This window comes from Manis pentadactyla, chromosome 11, assembly GCF_030020395.1.
Source record: "Manis pentadactyla isolate mManPen7 chromosome 11, mManPen7.hap1, whole genome shotgun sequence".
NCBI lineage: Eukaryota > Metazoa > Chordata > Mammalia > Pholidota > Manidae > Manis > Manis pentadactyla.
The window spans coordinates 121439805-121454408 of NC_080029.1; the positions used below are offsets into that span (position 1 = coordinate 121439805).

General features: G+C 56.3%; 1 protein-coding gene across 1 annotated transcript in view; it reads left to right on the forward strand.

Annotated features, from left to right (window-relative positions):
- Nucleotides 1-14186, forward strand: part of CCDC33 (coiled-coil domain containing 33) — a 102096-nt gene extending 87910 nt beyond the window's left edge. The window contains 8 exon segments of the mRNA XM_057489057.1: nucleotides 9323-9488; nucleotides 9747-9835; nucleotides 10013-10144; nucleotides 10239-10323; nucleotides 11334-11506; nucleotides 12547-12633; nucleotides 13013-13126; nucleotides 13985-14186. Coding sequence (XP_057345040.1) covers nucleotides 9323-9488; nucleotides 9747-9835; nucleotides 10013-10144; nucleotides 10239-10323; nucleotides 11334-11506; nucleotides 12547-12633; nucleotides 13013-13126; nucleotides 13985-14092 — 954 coding nt within the window. The 3' untranslated portion in view covers nucleotides 14093-14186.
- Nucleotides 14187-14604: the final 418 nt, after the last annotated feature.

The window sequence follows — 14604 nt, forward strand, 5'->3', positions numbered from 1 at the left end:
AGGCAGTGTTCTGACGCAGCACAAAGGAAGCCCAGCTACAAGGCGGCAGAGACCAGGAGGCCTGTCTGAGGGAGGAGGCTGTGGAGATCAGGGCAGTTAGCCCGCAGCTGTGAGAGGGGCTTCCCGGCTCTGCTGCCTGGGCACTTCTGCAACTAGGAGATGCCCCTTTGCACAGAGGAAATCCCTGGGGAAGGGGGTGACTAGAAACACCACGTTAGTAGCTGGTTTCTCAGGAGCAGAGGGGTGTCCTGAGGGAATAGAACCGGCCCCTCTTTGCCTTGTGTAGGGGTCCAGGGACACCAAGAAACGGGCCTGGGGAGGCGTGGGGAGATCCCCTCGTGCTTGAAGGGGATTGGATGGGGCTGGGCCTTGTGCACACCTCCCCTCCCCCAGCAGACACCTGGCCTGGGAGAAACAGCCCCCTGCGCTGGCCAAGGGAGAAGGTCAAGGGCAGGGTAGCGTCTGGGCCTGTCACCTTAGTGACCGTACCTCTGTACCCCCACCCCAGGCTTGGCCCCCTGGGCCTAGTACACTCCTTCAACCGCATCCAGAAAGAGTCAAGTTCAAACTGTAGCCCTGCCCCTGGGAGCAGGGCAGCCTCGGGCCATTAGCCAGCCCTCCTGCTCGGGGTCTCAGCCTCCTCCTCAGGAAGTGGGAATGAAAACATGCGCGGCAGACTCACTGCAATTAGAGAAAAAGGAACAGAAAGGGCCTGCCCGGCCCGCGGTAGGCGGCCAACAAAGGGCAGCCGCTGCCCTGAGGCCCCCACTGACTCCCACAGGCGCTACCTGGGATTAGTGGCCATCGTGTGTTTTCCTAAGGGGGTGGAAGAATCTTGTCTGACTTGAAAAGATTTATGTTTCGGGGGGTGTGTGTGCGCGTGTGTTTAGCACACTTTCTAAACTGCATCCAAGTCCCTCCCAGTTGTCCCTCTGCATGAGCGTCCGGCTCGGGTGTCTGCTCTTGTGCAGGTATTACTTCAGGTGGGGGTGCGTCCGTGCTTAGAGATGGTTCTCGTCCAAAACCCCTCTGCCCCTCACTCAGCCCCATCATTCGGCCTGGGGGGCTCAAGACAGAGGCTTCAGGTGAAATTTGGGATTTGCTGCTGTGTGATCTCAGGCAAGTCGCTGCACCTCTCTGGCCTCCATAGGTAGTTCTCAGCAGAAGATACCCATCAGAACCTCCAAAATGAGAGTTCAGGGGCCGGAGGTGTGGGAAGACTGGCAGGACCTCTTAGAGGACAGACATCAAGAGCGCCCGTGTGCATGTTGCCCCCCAACCCCGTGAGCTGCAGGGCGGCCCTCACTCGGCTACGGGCCGAAGCTGGAGCATCAGTGGGAGGCGGCTGCCCTCTGCTGGCCGTAAGGCCAAACCACAGGCAGACAGTCTGGGCCTGCCGGCAGAGGGTCACCGGGGCCTTGGGACCTTAGAGGTTGGATGGCTGCCCAGGAAGAGCAGAGGGAAGGCTGTGTGCTTGGCCCGGCAAACACAGCACCCTGGCTCAGCCTTGCCGCTCACCCTCTGCACCCACTGCACCCCTTCAGAGCCCTGCCACCTGCACGGCTACGTGTCTGGACACCTGCCTATGCCCTCCTTCCTCTACTCCAGCCCGCACCCCCATACACCCCTCCCTGCCTGCCTCTTCATTCTCCAGAAAATCCTTTCTCTCTTCCCCCACGCCTCTCCTTGACCGTGTCCCCAGCCACCTTTGTCCTTAACCTCACTGTTCCCCTCCGTCCTCCCCTCCCTTGCCCTGTGCTTCCGCTCATCCAGAACACTGGCCAAGGGCCCTGGGGGCGCCGCCCTCACAAGCCACACCCAGGGCCTCCCCCTGCAGATTTGGAAGCTATCAAGTCGTTTTCTTTTTTTTTCTCTCACAACTTTTAAGTTGTGAAACATAATCCATGAGTGTTGTACTGAACATCACAATAAAACACAACCCAAGTATTACAAAACAAACACCGTGAAGTCACCACTCGGGTCAAGAAATAGACCATCACCAGCCCCCAGAAGCACCGTGGGCCCCCCTCGCCTGGACGCGCCCGGTGCCCGCTTGCTGACTGGCTGCGCTTCTTTAGGCCCTCGGCACTCAGTGTGATGCCCCAGCCGTATGGTCTAATAGAGCCTGTGTTTAACTTTCTCTAAAGGGCGTCACACATGTATGTTATTTTGTATTTGGTGTTTTTTTGAGATTCTTCTGTGTGGTGGTTCTGTGCTGCGGCTCCTTTTCTTCACTGCTGGGTGCTTTTCCTACAGGTGGGTCCCCTTGTCCCACATCTCTGTCCAGTAATTCCTCTCTGTCACCAAATCTTTAATGCTTTCAAGGAGGTGGTTTTTACTTTGTATCCAGGTTTTTAGGTTATCTGTGGGAAGGGGGGGTCTGTATTACCCTATGTGCCATTACCCAAAGCAGAGGGGTCTCCTTTACAAAGCTCTGTGGCCTTGGCTTTGCAGCCCACCCCTCTTCCTCTCATCACCCTGACAGTTACCCTGGATTTGAAGGCTCCTCTCCCCCCGCCAAGCCTCCCTTTGCCCTTGAAGCCCCTCCTCACTCTACGCTTCCCCTGACTCTAGAAAATCCCCCTTCCAAGGCCTCCCTCAACCTCCGTGGGCTGCCCTCCTCCCCTGTATCTCCAGCAGAGATCAGAGATTCTTTCCAAGCTTGACCACCACTGACCTCCTGACCACCTCCCGCACCATCCCCAGCCACCCAGGCACCGCACACCCAACATGCCTCTTCTGAGAACCCAACCAGCACGTCCTCCCCCGACTCTGTGCATGGGCCACCTTCCCCGAGGACCCCAGACCCTTCCCCCGCTCCCCACTCCCCTCTGCTCAGGCAGCTCTGTCCCCACCCCGCACCCACTGCCCCGCCTGCTGCAGGCACCACTGGTTTTGCCCACTCACTGCTCTTGGCCTCCAGACCCCTGTTGGTCCCCTGGGCCAGGCAGCCAGAGGGATCTTCTCTTTTTCACAGACACATACACACACACACACACCCCACCGCTTAGGTTCTTCAATGGTCTATAGGATGAAGTCCAAGCCCCTGAGACTGACCCTCAAAAACCTGTTCCGTGTGCCCTGTGCCTCTCCAGCCACACCCCTACACTCCCCTCTCCCTCCCTGCTCCCCAGAAACCCACCTGCTTTTTCCCTCTCTACACTCTCTCACCTCCCCACCTTGGCCACTGTGTCCTCTGTCCTGAGAGCTCCTCCCCACACCCAGGCGACACCTACTCATTCTCAAGAGTCAACTCACATTATCTTCCAGGAGGCCTTCCTGGCCCCCAGGCTGGGTTAAGAGCCTCTTCTGTACCAGGCACTTCCTGGCGTTTCCCCCACGCAGACAGGAGACCACTGCAGGCAGGGACAGTCCGGACTCCCTGGGCTCCGTGGTCCTGGCGCGGCACAAACCTAGCACACAGTGGTGCTCAGCAAGTGTTGGTTGCCCGAGTGTTTAATGAGCTGCTCCGGCCCAGGCTTTATACTGAGTCTCCGTGACCTTGGGCACTGCTGCCCTTCCCAGCCTCAGGGTCCCTACCTGCACAGCTAAGGTACGAGGGCCCTTTCTGATCAATATAGTAGTGGCCGCAGGCATATTTGAACATCCCCACCCTGAGCGCAACGTCAGGACGTACTGTTGGGAAGGAGGGGCAAGCTTTGCCCCCTCCAGGCCCTGTGGAAGCTCACCACCCCTCCCCTTAATGCATGGTAAGACGGGCAAGGAGGGTGCTGGGCCTCAGTCTCTGTAAAATGGGAGCAGTCACATACCCATATCTTCAGTGCCCAGAACCCAGGCTATTGTAAGAATAACTTTTTGAAAAAGCACTCAGAAGGTGGCACAGGGGTGGGGGTGAGCAGGACCCTAAGGCCAGGGCCCGGGTTGGCCCTCCTCACGCCCTTACTCCACAGCCACCCCTTGAGACAGGTGATCTTCCATTCCACAGATGAGGACACTGAGGCCCAGAGCCCAGTTGCTTCCCTTCAGAGCAGCAGGGGAATGATGTGAATCTGGGGCTGCCTGACGCTTCTCAGCTCTGCAGGCTCCGAGGGCTGGGTGCTGGCTGGGACCAGGGGGTGAGTGGGCACTCAGCCTCGGGCACTGGTAGAGTCAGTGTCCCTACAGGATGTGCCAGCTCAGAGAGGACACAGAGAGGCAGGTGAAACCACGTCCAGCCCCCAGAACAGGCTGGGAACCGGGGTCGGGCGGGGAGCAGGCACAGGGGCAGGATCGCAACAGAAATCTGGGGCTTGGTGTCCTGTGTGTTCTCAAGGCCGGGCTGTGACGCAGAGTGTGGCCCTGAAGCGGGGAAAGGTCAGGGCTGCCCACCTGCAGGCTACAGCCTCCCAGCCCAGCTTTGCTGCCCAAGGACCCCCTCAGCTGTGAGGGCACCCAGAGTTGAGGAGGGAGGGCATCCCATGGACAGTGGGCACTGGCCAGAGTGGCGACTGGGGGGGTGATAAGGCAGGGCCAAGGTCCCCTATAGCTCCTGGGAAGGCCCATCTCTCAGGGAGCACCCAGGCTGGGGGTGGCATAGGGGTCTGTGGGATGTCTACAGGGCATATTTCCAAGGGGTGGGGTCCCCAAAACTCTTCGCCGTTCCTCCAGCAGGGCCACCTGGCTGAGGTGAGGACACCCCACTTCACCAGGAGCTGTGGCCTCCCTCCGTTCCCTTTTTCTCTTGCTCTGGGCTTTGGCTTTCTTTGTCAAGGGAGGATGTTAAGAACAGAGTCTCGCTTAGCCCCAGAACTGCTGAGATGAAGGACAATGCGATCTCAGAAAGGGGGAGCCCCTGAATGAAAAGGGGGAGCCGACCCGTGGGGGAGGCCCAGGGGCTGGCCGCCTCCTCGCCCCCAGGACTCTCCAGCCCGTGCACACCCAGGCACACCCAGGCACACATGCACTATCTGCTGAGTGGACAATGAAAGGACGAGGTTGCGTGGAGGGAATGGGGGAGGGCGCTCTCCGCATAGTCCAGCCGGAGGGGGGAGGGGCTCGGTCGGTGTGCATGAGGCGCGGCGTGGAAGAGGCCGTGGAGGAGGCCGTGGAGGCCAGGCTCCTCCCTCCTCACCCCTGCCTGAGGCAGGCCCCACCTGAAAGTGAGCCGGCCGTGAGGTCAGGCCGACCCACCCAAATCCGCTGTTTGTTCACTGTGCTGGGCCAGGCGGGGGTGGGGACAGTGACACGCCGCTGTACACCCACCTCTCCTGACACAGGAAGGGCCTGGGCACCAGGCTCCCTGAGGAAGCCCCTCCCTCCACCTTCCCTCCAAGGCAGACTTGGCCTCAGAGACAAAGGGCACAGCGGACCCTTAGAGCATCAGATGGACTTTGGCGTCCGTGCTCGCCACTCCCCCAGTCGGCTCAAAATCAAGCCAGGGCCTCATTCTTCTTCCCTCTAAGGGTGAACCCTCCACCCTTCCTCAGTCTAGTAGGTGCAAAGAACACAGGTTTTCGAATAGAGTCTGCATTCAATCCTGAGCCAGTTTGAGTCTCACAGGATCCCTGAGACATTGTAAGGGCCCTCAGCAAGGACCAGTGTGTGTGCCTGCTCATCCTCAGAGGGCCCTGCTGGGGAGGTAGAGCTGAAGCCTCCCACCCCTCTGGAAGTGGTGAGGGCCCAGGAGCAGGGCCCCAGAGCACTCAGAGCTCAGGGCTGGGAAGATCCTATTATTGCGGGGATCTGGGAGGCCCCCAATACAGACACATGCAGGCAAATACACGACACAAAGTGAATGCACTCTCAATCACTCCCCCCACCCCCACAAATGGATTGAAAGCCCCTATTGCTTAGGTTGGTCTGTTCTATATGAAATCATAAAGTAGGTTATTTTGTGATCAACTTCTTCAGCTCACTATTACATTTGAGTGATTCCTCCAAATGCTTTCAGGTAGTTGGCATCCATTCATTTTCATTGTTGTGTAATACTCCATTGTACGGCCATCTCACCACTCTTTTGTGATGGGCATCTGTGTTGTTTCCAGTTTGGGGTTATCACAAATAATTCTTGTAGGGAAGTTCTTACACCTGCCTCTTTGTGCACTCACACGTGCATTTTGTTGGGTATATACTCGGGAGTGTAGTTGCTAGATCATAGGCTATGCATGCCTACTTTCCAGTTTGACAGCACCCAGTATCCACGCAGTTCTCCAAAGTGATGGTGACCTTTCCTCTTCCTCTGGGCACTGGATACTTTTCCTCTCCCTCGTCAATATCTGGTATGGTCAGGATTGTTTTGTTTTTGTTTTAGACCCTCTAGTGAGTATATAGGAACATCTCATTGTGGTTTTAAAGATGAGGGTGGGCACCAGTTCACATGTTTACTGGCTTATTTTGTCAAATGTCAGTTCAAATTTCTTGTCGATTATTCTTCTGGGTGGTCTGTCTCTTCGTACTGATTTGTGGGAGGTATTTTTCTATATAGGTATCAAACTGATGCAACACCATTTATTAAAATTATAATCCTCTCCTACTGCCCTATAATGCCATCTTTGTCATAAATTAAGTGTCCATGTATCTATGGGTCTATTTCAGGCCTCTGAATTCTGTTTCTTTGACCTACTTATCAATCTTTGCACCAATATTACCCTGCCTTAGTAACTGTAGCTATCATAAGTCCTGACAGCTGACTGAGGAAATCTGCCCACCTGTTTTTCTTCAAAAATGTTTTAGCTATACTTGCCCATTTTACTTCTCATTATAGAATCAGATTATCTATTTCTACACATAACACAAAGTGTCATGATTTTGATGGGGAAGTGCATTGGACCTATCAAGCCATTTAGGGAGGAACTAACTCTTTAAATATTTCATCTTTCAATCCATGAACATAGTATAACCCTCAGTGTATTTAGGTTTAAATTATTTTATTCAGATGAATAATATATGGGACATTCTTATTAAAAATGCAAAAATTAGAGATGAAGCCAGTGCTCCTTACTCTTCCCAAACTCAGCAGTAGCCACTGTTACTATATACTTACATGCACATGTGTGTGAGAACACACACACACACACACACACACGTTATGGATGGGATCATATTCACTTGCCACGTGCTTTTTCTATTTAACAATATAGTGTGGACACCCCTCTTTGCCAGAACAGTAAACCTCGGTCATTCTTTGTAAGTACTGCCTGTAGTACAGAGACTGACCGTGCTGCACAAACTGCACTTTGGTGAGCATCCTTTGAACTGTCTTTCTGGACCTGTGGGTTCCTCTAGGCGAGAACCCCGTAAGCAAGGAAACCCATTTGGATACGGCTATAATTGTGCAGAAAAGACATGGTAAGAGCTTGAACCGGGCTCTTAACTGAGGAAGGAGAAAGGGACAAATTTCCTTTCCTAAAATATCATGTGCTTTCCCTTCACCATCTACTGGGCCTCCCAAGCCCCTGTCAATTGCAGGGCTGCCATAAATTGAGATCTAGAGCACAGCAGGTGAGGGGACACGGGAGCCCAGGTGAGGGCAGCAAGGAGGAAGAGAATGGGGTCTGACCTGTTGATTAAAGCAGCCACCAAACAGAACCCCCCGGGGGGATGAGCACTGCTGCCTCCAAGTCATACCCGTCCCGGCCGGCCCTGCGGCCGCTGCTGCACGGGCTCCCTCTGAGCCCCACAGCAGCCCATTGCTTAGCCCACGAGGACTCTGAGGCCCAGAAACGTGAAGAGGCCTGTCCAAGCTCACTCAGCAAGTTGTGGCTTCTGACCTCAGCCTGACCACAGTGCCCTGGGTCTGCAGTCTCTGCGCTGAGTGTGCCGGTTAACAGTGCTGTCTGAGGACACCAGATGGGCAGATCTGGACGAGCCAAGACCTGGAACTTGACTGGGGCACGTGCTGAGGACATGGACTCAGCATTGGCACCAAGGAGAGGGAGTCCAGCCAGAAGGCTAGGCGGTAGCAGGTGACAAGTGGTGTCTCCTGAGCCCCTGCTGCCTGGGAACCACTGCCCAGGAAGCCAGCGGCCCACCATGCAGCAGGTTGCAGGCAGTGGCTGGGAGCCAGGCCGCATCCTGGCAGCACGGGGTCCAGTGGGGAGTTAGGGACAGAGCTCTGCTTCCTGGGGACTTGGGAGCCTGGCTGGGCCTAAGAGTCGCCACCCGCATGTGCAAGGCCTCCACGCCTCAGGAAAGCCACAGGCCACCAGGGCTGAACAAACTCCTGCTGGCCTGACTCCCCTCCTCCCCCCAGCTTAGCTCCCACTTCCTTCTCCTCTGTGGACCTTTCTGGCTTCACATTTTGGGTCCCTCTTTCATATTTTGTGCTGTTTAGAACTAAGAAACTCCTTTTACAGACCTTTTTAAGTAACACTAGGGAATTTCTGATTATAAAACAAATGCACGGAAATATAGCCTATTAATTCTGCTATGTACACATAAGGACAGACATGAATTTTTTTCCTCCTAATTGAGATCACACTGGTAATTCTTTTCAGTAGCCTGCTTTTATTACTTCTCAACATATTATGAGGTTTCCGTATATGGGGGCATGGTGGCAGGATTGCATAGTACTTAGGAACATGGACTCAAGTGACGGCTGGCCTGGATTTCAGACCCTGGCTCTGCCACCCATTAGTTTACCCATCAGTAAAATGAGGATAATAACAGACTTGTTGTGAGGACTACATGAGGGAGGGCCTCTTAGGGCCTGACCTGGAACATAGTAAATGCTCAATGAGCACCACATGTGGGATTATTGTTACTCCTAACCTAATGACGAAGCCCAGCATCCTGGCCTCACCTCACACCCTACGTCTTGTAGCTGGATCCCAACCCTGACTCTGAGTCCTTATCTGGGTCTCCCAGGCCCATCCCCTGTCCCTTTCTGACCCCTGGGCTGGGTGGGGAGTTGGTGCCTGGGGTCAGCTCCCAGGTGGCACTTGGTGGGGTACCTGAGAGGTTCTTCCCTGGGTTTTCAGTGACATGAAGAAGAAGAAGGATTAGAAAGGAGGAAAAGGAGAAGGGAGAAGGCAGAGAAGTGGCTCTGATTTAACCAGGCCCTGGAAACCTGGCCCCAGGCCCCAGGTCCTTTCCAGTCTCCACCGCTTGTGGGCTCCCTCACCCGGTGTCTGTGCCCCCTGTCAGCATCATGGGATGAGACATGGCCCCTGAACACTGGGACAAGTGTTCTCATGTGGCCAGGATAAGTGAAGACCAAGTCATAACCACCCCCTAGGGAACTGCTAAGACTCGAGGACGTGGCTTGGGTTTCACTCTGTTCGTTGGCCTTGAGGGTGACCCACTGACATCCAGGTGTAGGTGTAGATAGGGTGGAGGCTCCAGTGCAGCTGGGGGCTCAGCTCTGAGGCTCTGGGATCCACAGGAGATGAACAACTACCGGGGGGCCATGCAGAAGATGGCAGAGGACATTCTGTCGCTGCGGAAACAGGCCAGCATCCTGGAGTCAGAGAACCGCATGCTGAGGAACCACCTGACCCAGGAGGAGGAGGAAGAGAAACAGAGCAATGCCAACAAGGCCCAGAAGCTGGGTGAGGGTGTACAGGCCACTGAGGGCATCTGGGCCTCCGCCTGAGCCAGGCTCTGGAGTGCAGGACAGGGTGGCCCAGAGCCTTCCCCAGGCATGCCTGCTGCTGGACATGGGCTGGTAGGAGCCGGGTGGGAAGTGGAGAATCCAGTCCCGTCTCAAGCCCCGGGGCTGGCAGACATGGCTGCCGCCCACCAACCGCGCTTACTTGGTCTGGGAGATGCCTCCTCCCTGAGCCAGCTCCCCAACCCTACCCCACCAGTGTCCATGAGGCAGAAGCGGCTGCTGAGTGACCTGGGCATGAAGAAGCTGAGGGCCGAGGTGCAGCATTTGCAGAACGAGCTAATTCGAGTGAGCTGGGGGCACAGGGAGCGGGGAGCCAAGGGGAGGGGACCGGGGAAGGAGTGTCCGGGAGCAGAAGGGAGAGAAGCGCAGAGGGAAGGGGGCCTGGGCGGCGGACCCTCGGGGCCAAGGGTGGTGCCCAGGCGCCCCTTCTTCCCCCCTTTCTCCTCCCTCCCCCACCGTCAGAAGAATGACAGGGAGAAGGAGCTACTCCTCCTGTACCAAGCTCAGCAGCCACAAGCTGTGCTGCCGAGGAGGTACCAGGACAAGCCACAGAAGGTGAAGGCCCTGGAGGAGACCGTGCGGCAGCAGGAGAAGGCAGGTGCCGGGGGGGCCAGCCTGCCAGGGGCCAGCCCCAGACAGGAAGTGTGCAACCCCCAGGCTAGCCCATCCTCCGTGCCCTGCCCTGCAGGTGATAGAGAAGATGGAGCAGGTGCTGGAGCAGAAGCTGTGGGATAGGAGCGCGCCCCTGCTGGACAGGCCTCAGGGAAGGCCCCGTGGGGGTGAGTCTGCTTCCCCACGTGGGTGCGTCTGCTCCCTAGCTTTTGCCCCATCGCCAGAGCACCTGCCTTCCTGAAGCTTCCCTGTTTCAGGAGCATCTTTGAACTGGGGCAGAGGGAGCTGCTCTCCCCCTCATTCAGGCACTGAGAGCCCCAGAGGGACCCTGAGCTCCCTTCTCCAACAGGGAGCCCCCCAGGCCTCGTCAGGACACAGTATGTGAGCCAGGCTAGAAAGAGACCGGCCTTCAGGGCAGAGGCCCTGCAGACCAGGGCGAGCAGAGCAGAGCTGCCCCAAAAAGGGGGCTGTCTGGGACGGCAGTTCCCGGCTTCTCACCTCCAGGAGCCTTCAGATTATTTCCTCATCAACCCATATCTTCAAAGAGTCTGCTTCTACGAAATAAACAAATGAAAAAATACTTTGGTTAAGTCAGTGATTTGTTTTCTCCATCGATATTAACCAAAACCACCTAGAATTGCCAATCAGAGGTGGCTCTGATGAGCAGGAGAGAACCAGGTCGTACCATATAAGGCCAGCAAGCCGAGGGTTTTGCTGAGCCCATTGGCACAGCCTCGCCAGGGACCCCCGTGTGCCTGGCACTCAGCCTTCACTGTGCGGGGCCATTTCTGAAGGCCTTTAGGAAACAACGAAAGCTGGGCCTGCCTTTCAGGAATAGGATGAGAGGTGAGCAGGCAACCCGAAAAGAGTAAGCAGCCAGGGTCAAGGCCCAGCGAACGACACTGTCAGGAGCAGAGAAAGCAGGAAGGAGAGGTGAAAAGCCGAAATAATGCAGGACGAATGGCAGTGTTGTGGTCAGGAAGAGCATTAGGGCCAGACTCTAAAGGAGCGGGAATGACGGCCTGAGGACTGCGGCCCTGATCACACTGGCAGGAGGGAGCCACTGAAGGCTTGGGCGTGGAGGACGGGCTGAATGGAGCAAAATGCTGGGGCAGCTCAAGCCCGAGACATGGAGATGAGAAAGCCCATCCCATGAGCATGAGTGACACAGTCGCAGCCTTCCCTGTGCTCTCAGCCTCCGGCCTTCCCCTGGGCCCTTCCGCAGAGGATCTGCCTGTTGACCTTTACTCAGTGCTGGTGGCCGAAAACGCGGAGCTCCGGGCAGAGCTGGAGAAGAGCCGTCACCAGCCGGCCCCCATCATTCTGCAGCAGCAGGCCCTGCCGGTAAGCACCGCGGCACGGGCTTGGCCTGGGGTGACTTGGTCACTGGGTGCACAGGTCACTCATAGCACAGTCCAAGTTGAAGTCCGAGACCAGGAGCTGGGCTTCCCAGGGTCTCCGGCGTGCCGGAAGCACCAGCTTTCAGACCTTGTTCTTTTCTCTTGGGGAACGCACTTCAGTCTACAAGAGTCACCTTTACCCTCATCTAGCATCCTGATAGAAAACAAGAGCCTAATTGGCCCTTGACCCTTGGCCCCTGACCCCTTTTGCCACCTGGCTGTTCTGCACTTGGACTCCACACGGGCCTCCCTAAACTGTCCTGGAGCATTTCCTGGGGTTGGTGCAGCCTTGGAGAGCCCATTTCCCCATCTCAGGTGGACCTCGGGGAGCCGGGAGCAGGAGGACGTCCAGCAGAGAGGCTGCGAGAGACGGATGGCCCAGGCCACTCCCATTGCGCAGAGACCCTGCCTGCACAGGTGGGCGCCCCGGGTCCCGGGAAAGCCCTGACCCTGCTCACTTCCAAGGCGGCTGCAGGTGCCCCTGCTTTGTGCAAACCCAAAGACAGGACATTTGGAATTACAGAAGGGGGTGGGCCGGGGCCCAGGGGAGTCTCCCCTTCATCCCAGGGCTCACAGGAAGTGGGCTCTGCCTGAAAGCATCCCTGGTGCACGGACATCCAGGGAAAGAGCAGGAGACAGGGGGAACCCTTGCTTCACAAACAGATTTTTCACTTTACTAAAAGACTCCCAGTTCAATAACCCTTTCTGTGTGCTAACAGGTGCTCCCTGGAGCACTTTACATCTAAAACTTGATGTGCAAAAACTTCACCCAAAATCTGTGGGGAGAGCAGCTATGAAAAAAGCACATGCCATTCCGATCTGAACTTGGGGAAGAGATTTCAGCCCTAAGTCTGAGGCCCTGCATTCGGAGCGGAAGTTGGAGCTCAGACCTGGCTGGTTTATCCCAGTGTCTCCTGGCCTCCTGAGCTCACATGGCTGCAGCCCCCAGATGAGGCCATCTGTGGTTTTCTGCTTTGCCCACAGGATTTCCTTGCCAATCCTTCAGACAAGTTTAACCTCCTGGCCAAACTGGAACGAGCCCAGAGCCGCATCCTGTCCCTGGAGAGCCAGGTAGGTGAGGCTCAGGGGTCCGGCAGGCTGGGCAGGCTCACCGCTCGGCCCAGAGCCCATGTCCGTGTATGAGCAGGACCAGGCCTCGGAGTGTGAGCAGAGCCAGGGCTCCGTCCATGACCAGAGTCAAGGATGAGTGTGGACCCAGAATTAGGGCTCAGTACCTTGTGGGGACTCAGAGAAGGCCCATTTGGGTCTTAGACTGTCACTTGGTCCCTCTCCACCCACCCCTGCTGCCCCTGAGGTCTCTTGGGAAGGGAGCAAGCCCATGTTGCCCAGGGGTTTACTTACTGCCTAGAGAGCAGGCTCTGGCTCTGGTTGTCGCAGCTCAAGGGACGCTTCCTCTGGGTCCCATCTCCCTCTCTCTCTCTGTCTGCAGCTGGAGGATTCAGCTCGACTCTGGGGACGGGAGAAGCAGGACTTGGTCACACGGTTACAGGAACAAGAGCATGGCTTGGGACACCCCTCGGACTCCGTCATCACAGACCTGCCGGTGAGTGAGCCCTCCAGAGGAGCTCCTTGGGGTTCAGGCAGTGGGGCTAGCAGTCGCCGCACCTCCTGAGCCACTGGGCCTTGAGAAAAACGGTCCAGGGTAGCCAGCTGCCCAGCTGGAAGTCAGAAGACCTGGGCTCAGCTTCTGCTCTGTTATCAACAGAAACCCTTGCTTGGTCTCAACTCTCCTCCTGCCTAAGGGGAATAGAAAATCCACCAAGGCTCCCCTTCCCCCACAGGTAGTGGTTAGAATCAAGTGGACGGCTGTGGATGAAGGGTTGCCCATGTGGGCATTTCTCGAATGCTCTGACACTGGCTGTACTTTAGGACAGGGTTTGCTCATAGGCAGAGTAGCAATGGGGCTCCCCCCAACGCCACAGTGCCTGAGATTCTCCCATGAGTGCACCCTTCTTGGGCAACTGCAGTGCTGCAGACCTGCTGGGGGTGGGAGCATGTTGCCAGAGAGAAACATTCTCAGCTTCCCAAGAGCTAGTAGGCCTACTCACAGCCCAGGCTCAGCCCCAGGCCAACCAGCCCCCCAAGGCCAGAACTCTGGTTGCTGCTGCTCTCCAGCCATCAGCACTCTGCTCCCTTCCAGGCTCCCGGAAAGGCCTGAAAAGGAAGGAGGATGACAGGGAACCCAGGGGCACCTTTGTGAACCCACCTGTTGAGCCCTGGGGACTCAGAGCAAGCAGGTGTGACCTGCCAGGGTTAAATGGGTTTAGGAACCTTGTGAGAAGACATGTCCCACTGGGTTCTGAGTCCTCTGAGGCATGGCTTACCAGGCAAGACACACTTTCATGGGTAATCCTCCTGGCGGCAGGGGTGCACTTACTTCACTTTGCTTTGCACACCACAGAACCCTTCAACCCACACCAGGGACCACAGGCGACCCTCAAAGCTGGACCCCTTGATGCCCAGTTCGGAGACTAAGCACAACAAGCACTCGGACTCCCAGAAGAACTGAGACCCCACAGATCTTAGTGCTGGAGCCAGCCTCCCTCTCTGTGTGCTGGAGTCTCATCCCCAGCCTCTAAAAATGACTTTATTAAATGCTACAGGTCAGGGAGCATTTGCCTCTTTCCTGGAACAGGGCATCCTAGGGGGCCCGGCTTCCTCTTTCCAGACCTCACTCTAGGCCTAAGCCCTCTGCCGAAGCCCGATAGCCTCTTGCCTGTCCCAGGAGCTGCCATCTTTGGAGATCCAAAGGCCATAGTGGACCCAGAAGGGTTGTGAGAAAAGGCCTTCCAGGGCAGAAGCCAAGAGACAGGCCCCTTCCAGATCTCCAGAAGCAGTGAGACCACCAAAGGCCAGTTCTGTTGAGAGATGTGAAGGAGGCTAGAACTTGCCACCTGTCCCCAAACACCTATCATATCGGAATCCCTTCTTTTCAAGTTTGGGCTCTCTGTTTCTTAGTAAGGGAAAGACTTGAAGCCTGCCTCTGGCAATAAGTTACATGTTAGTATGAAATAACGCATT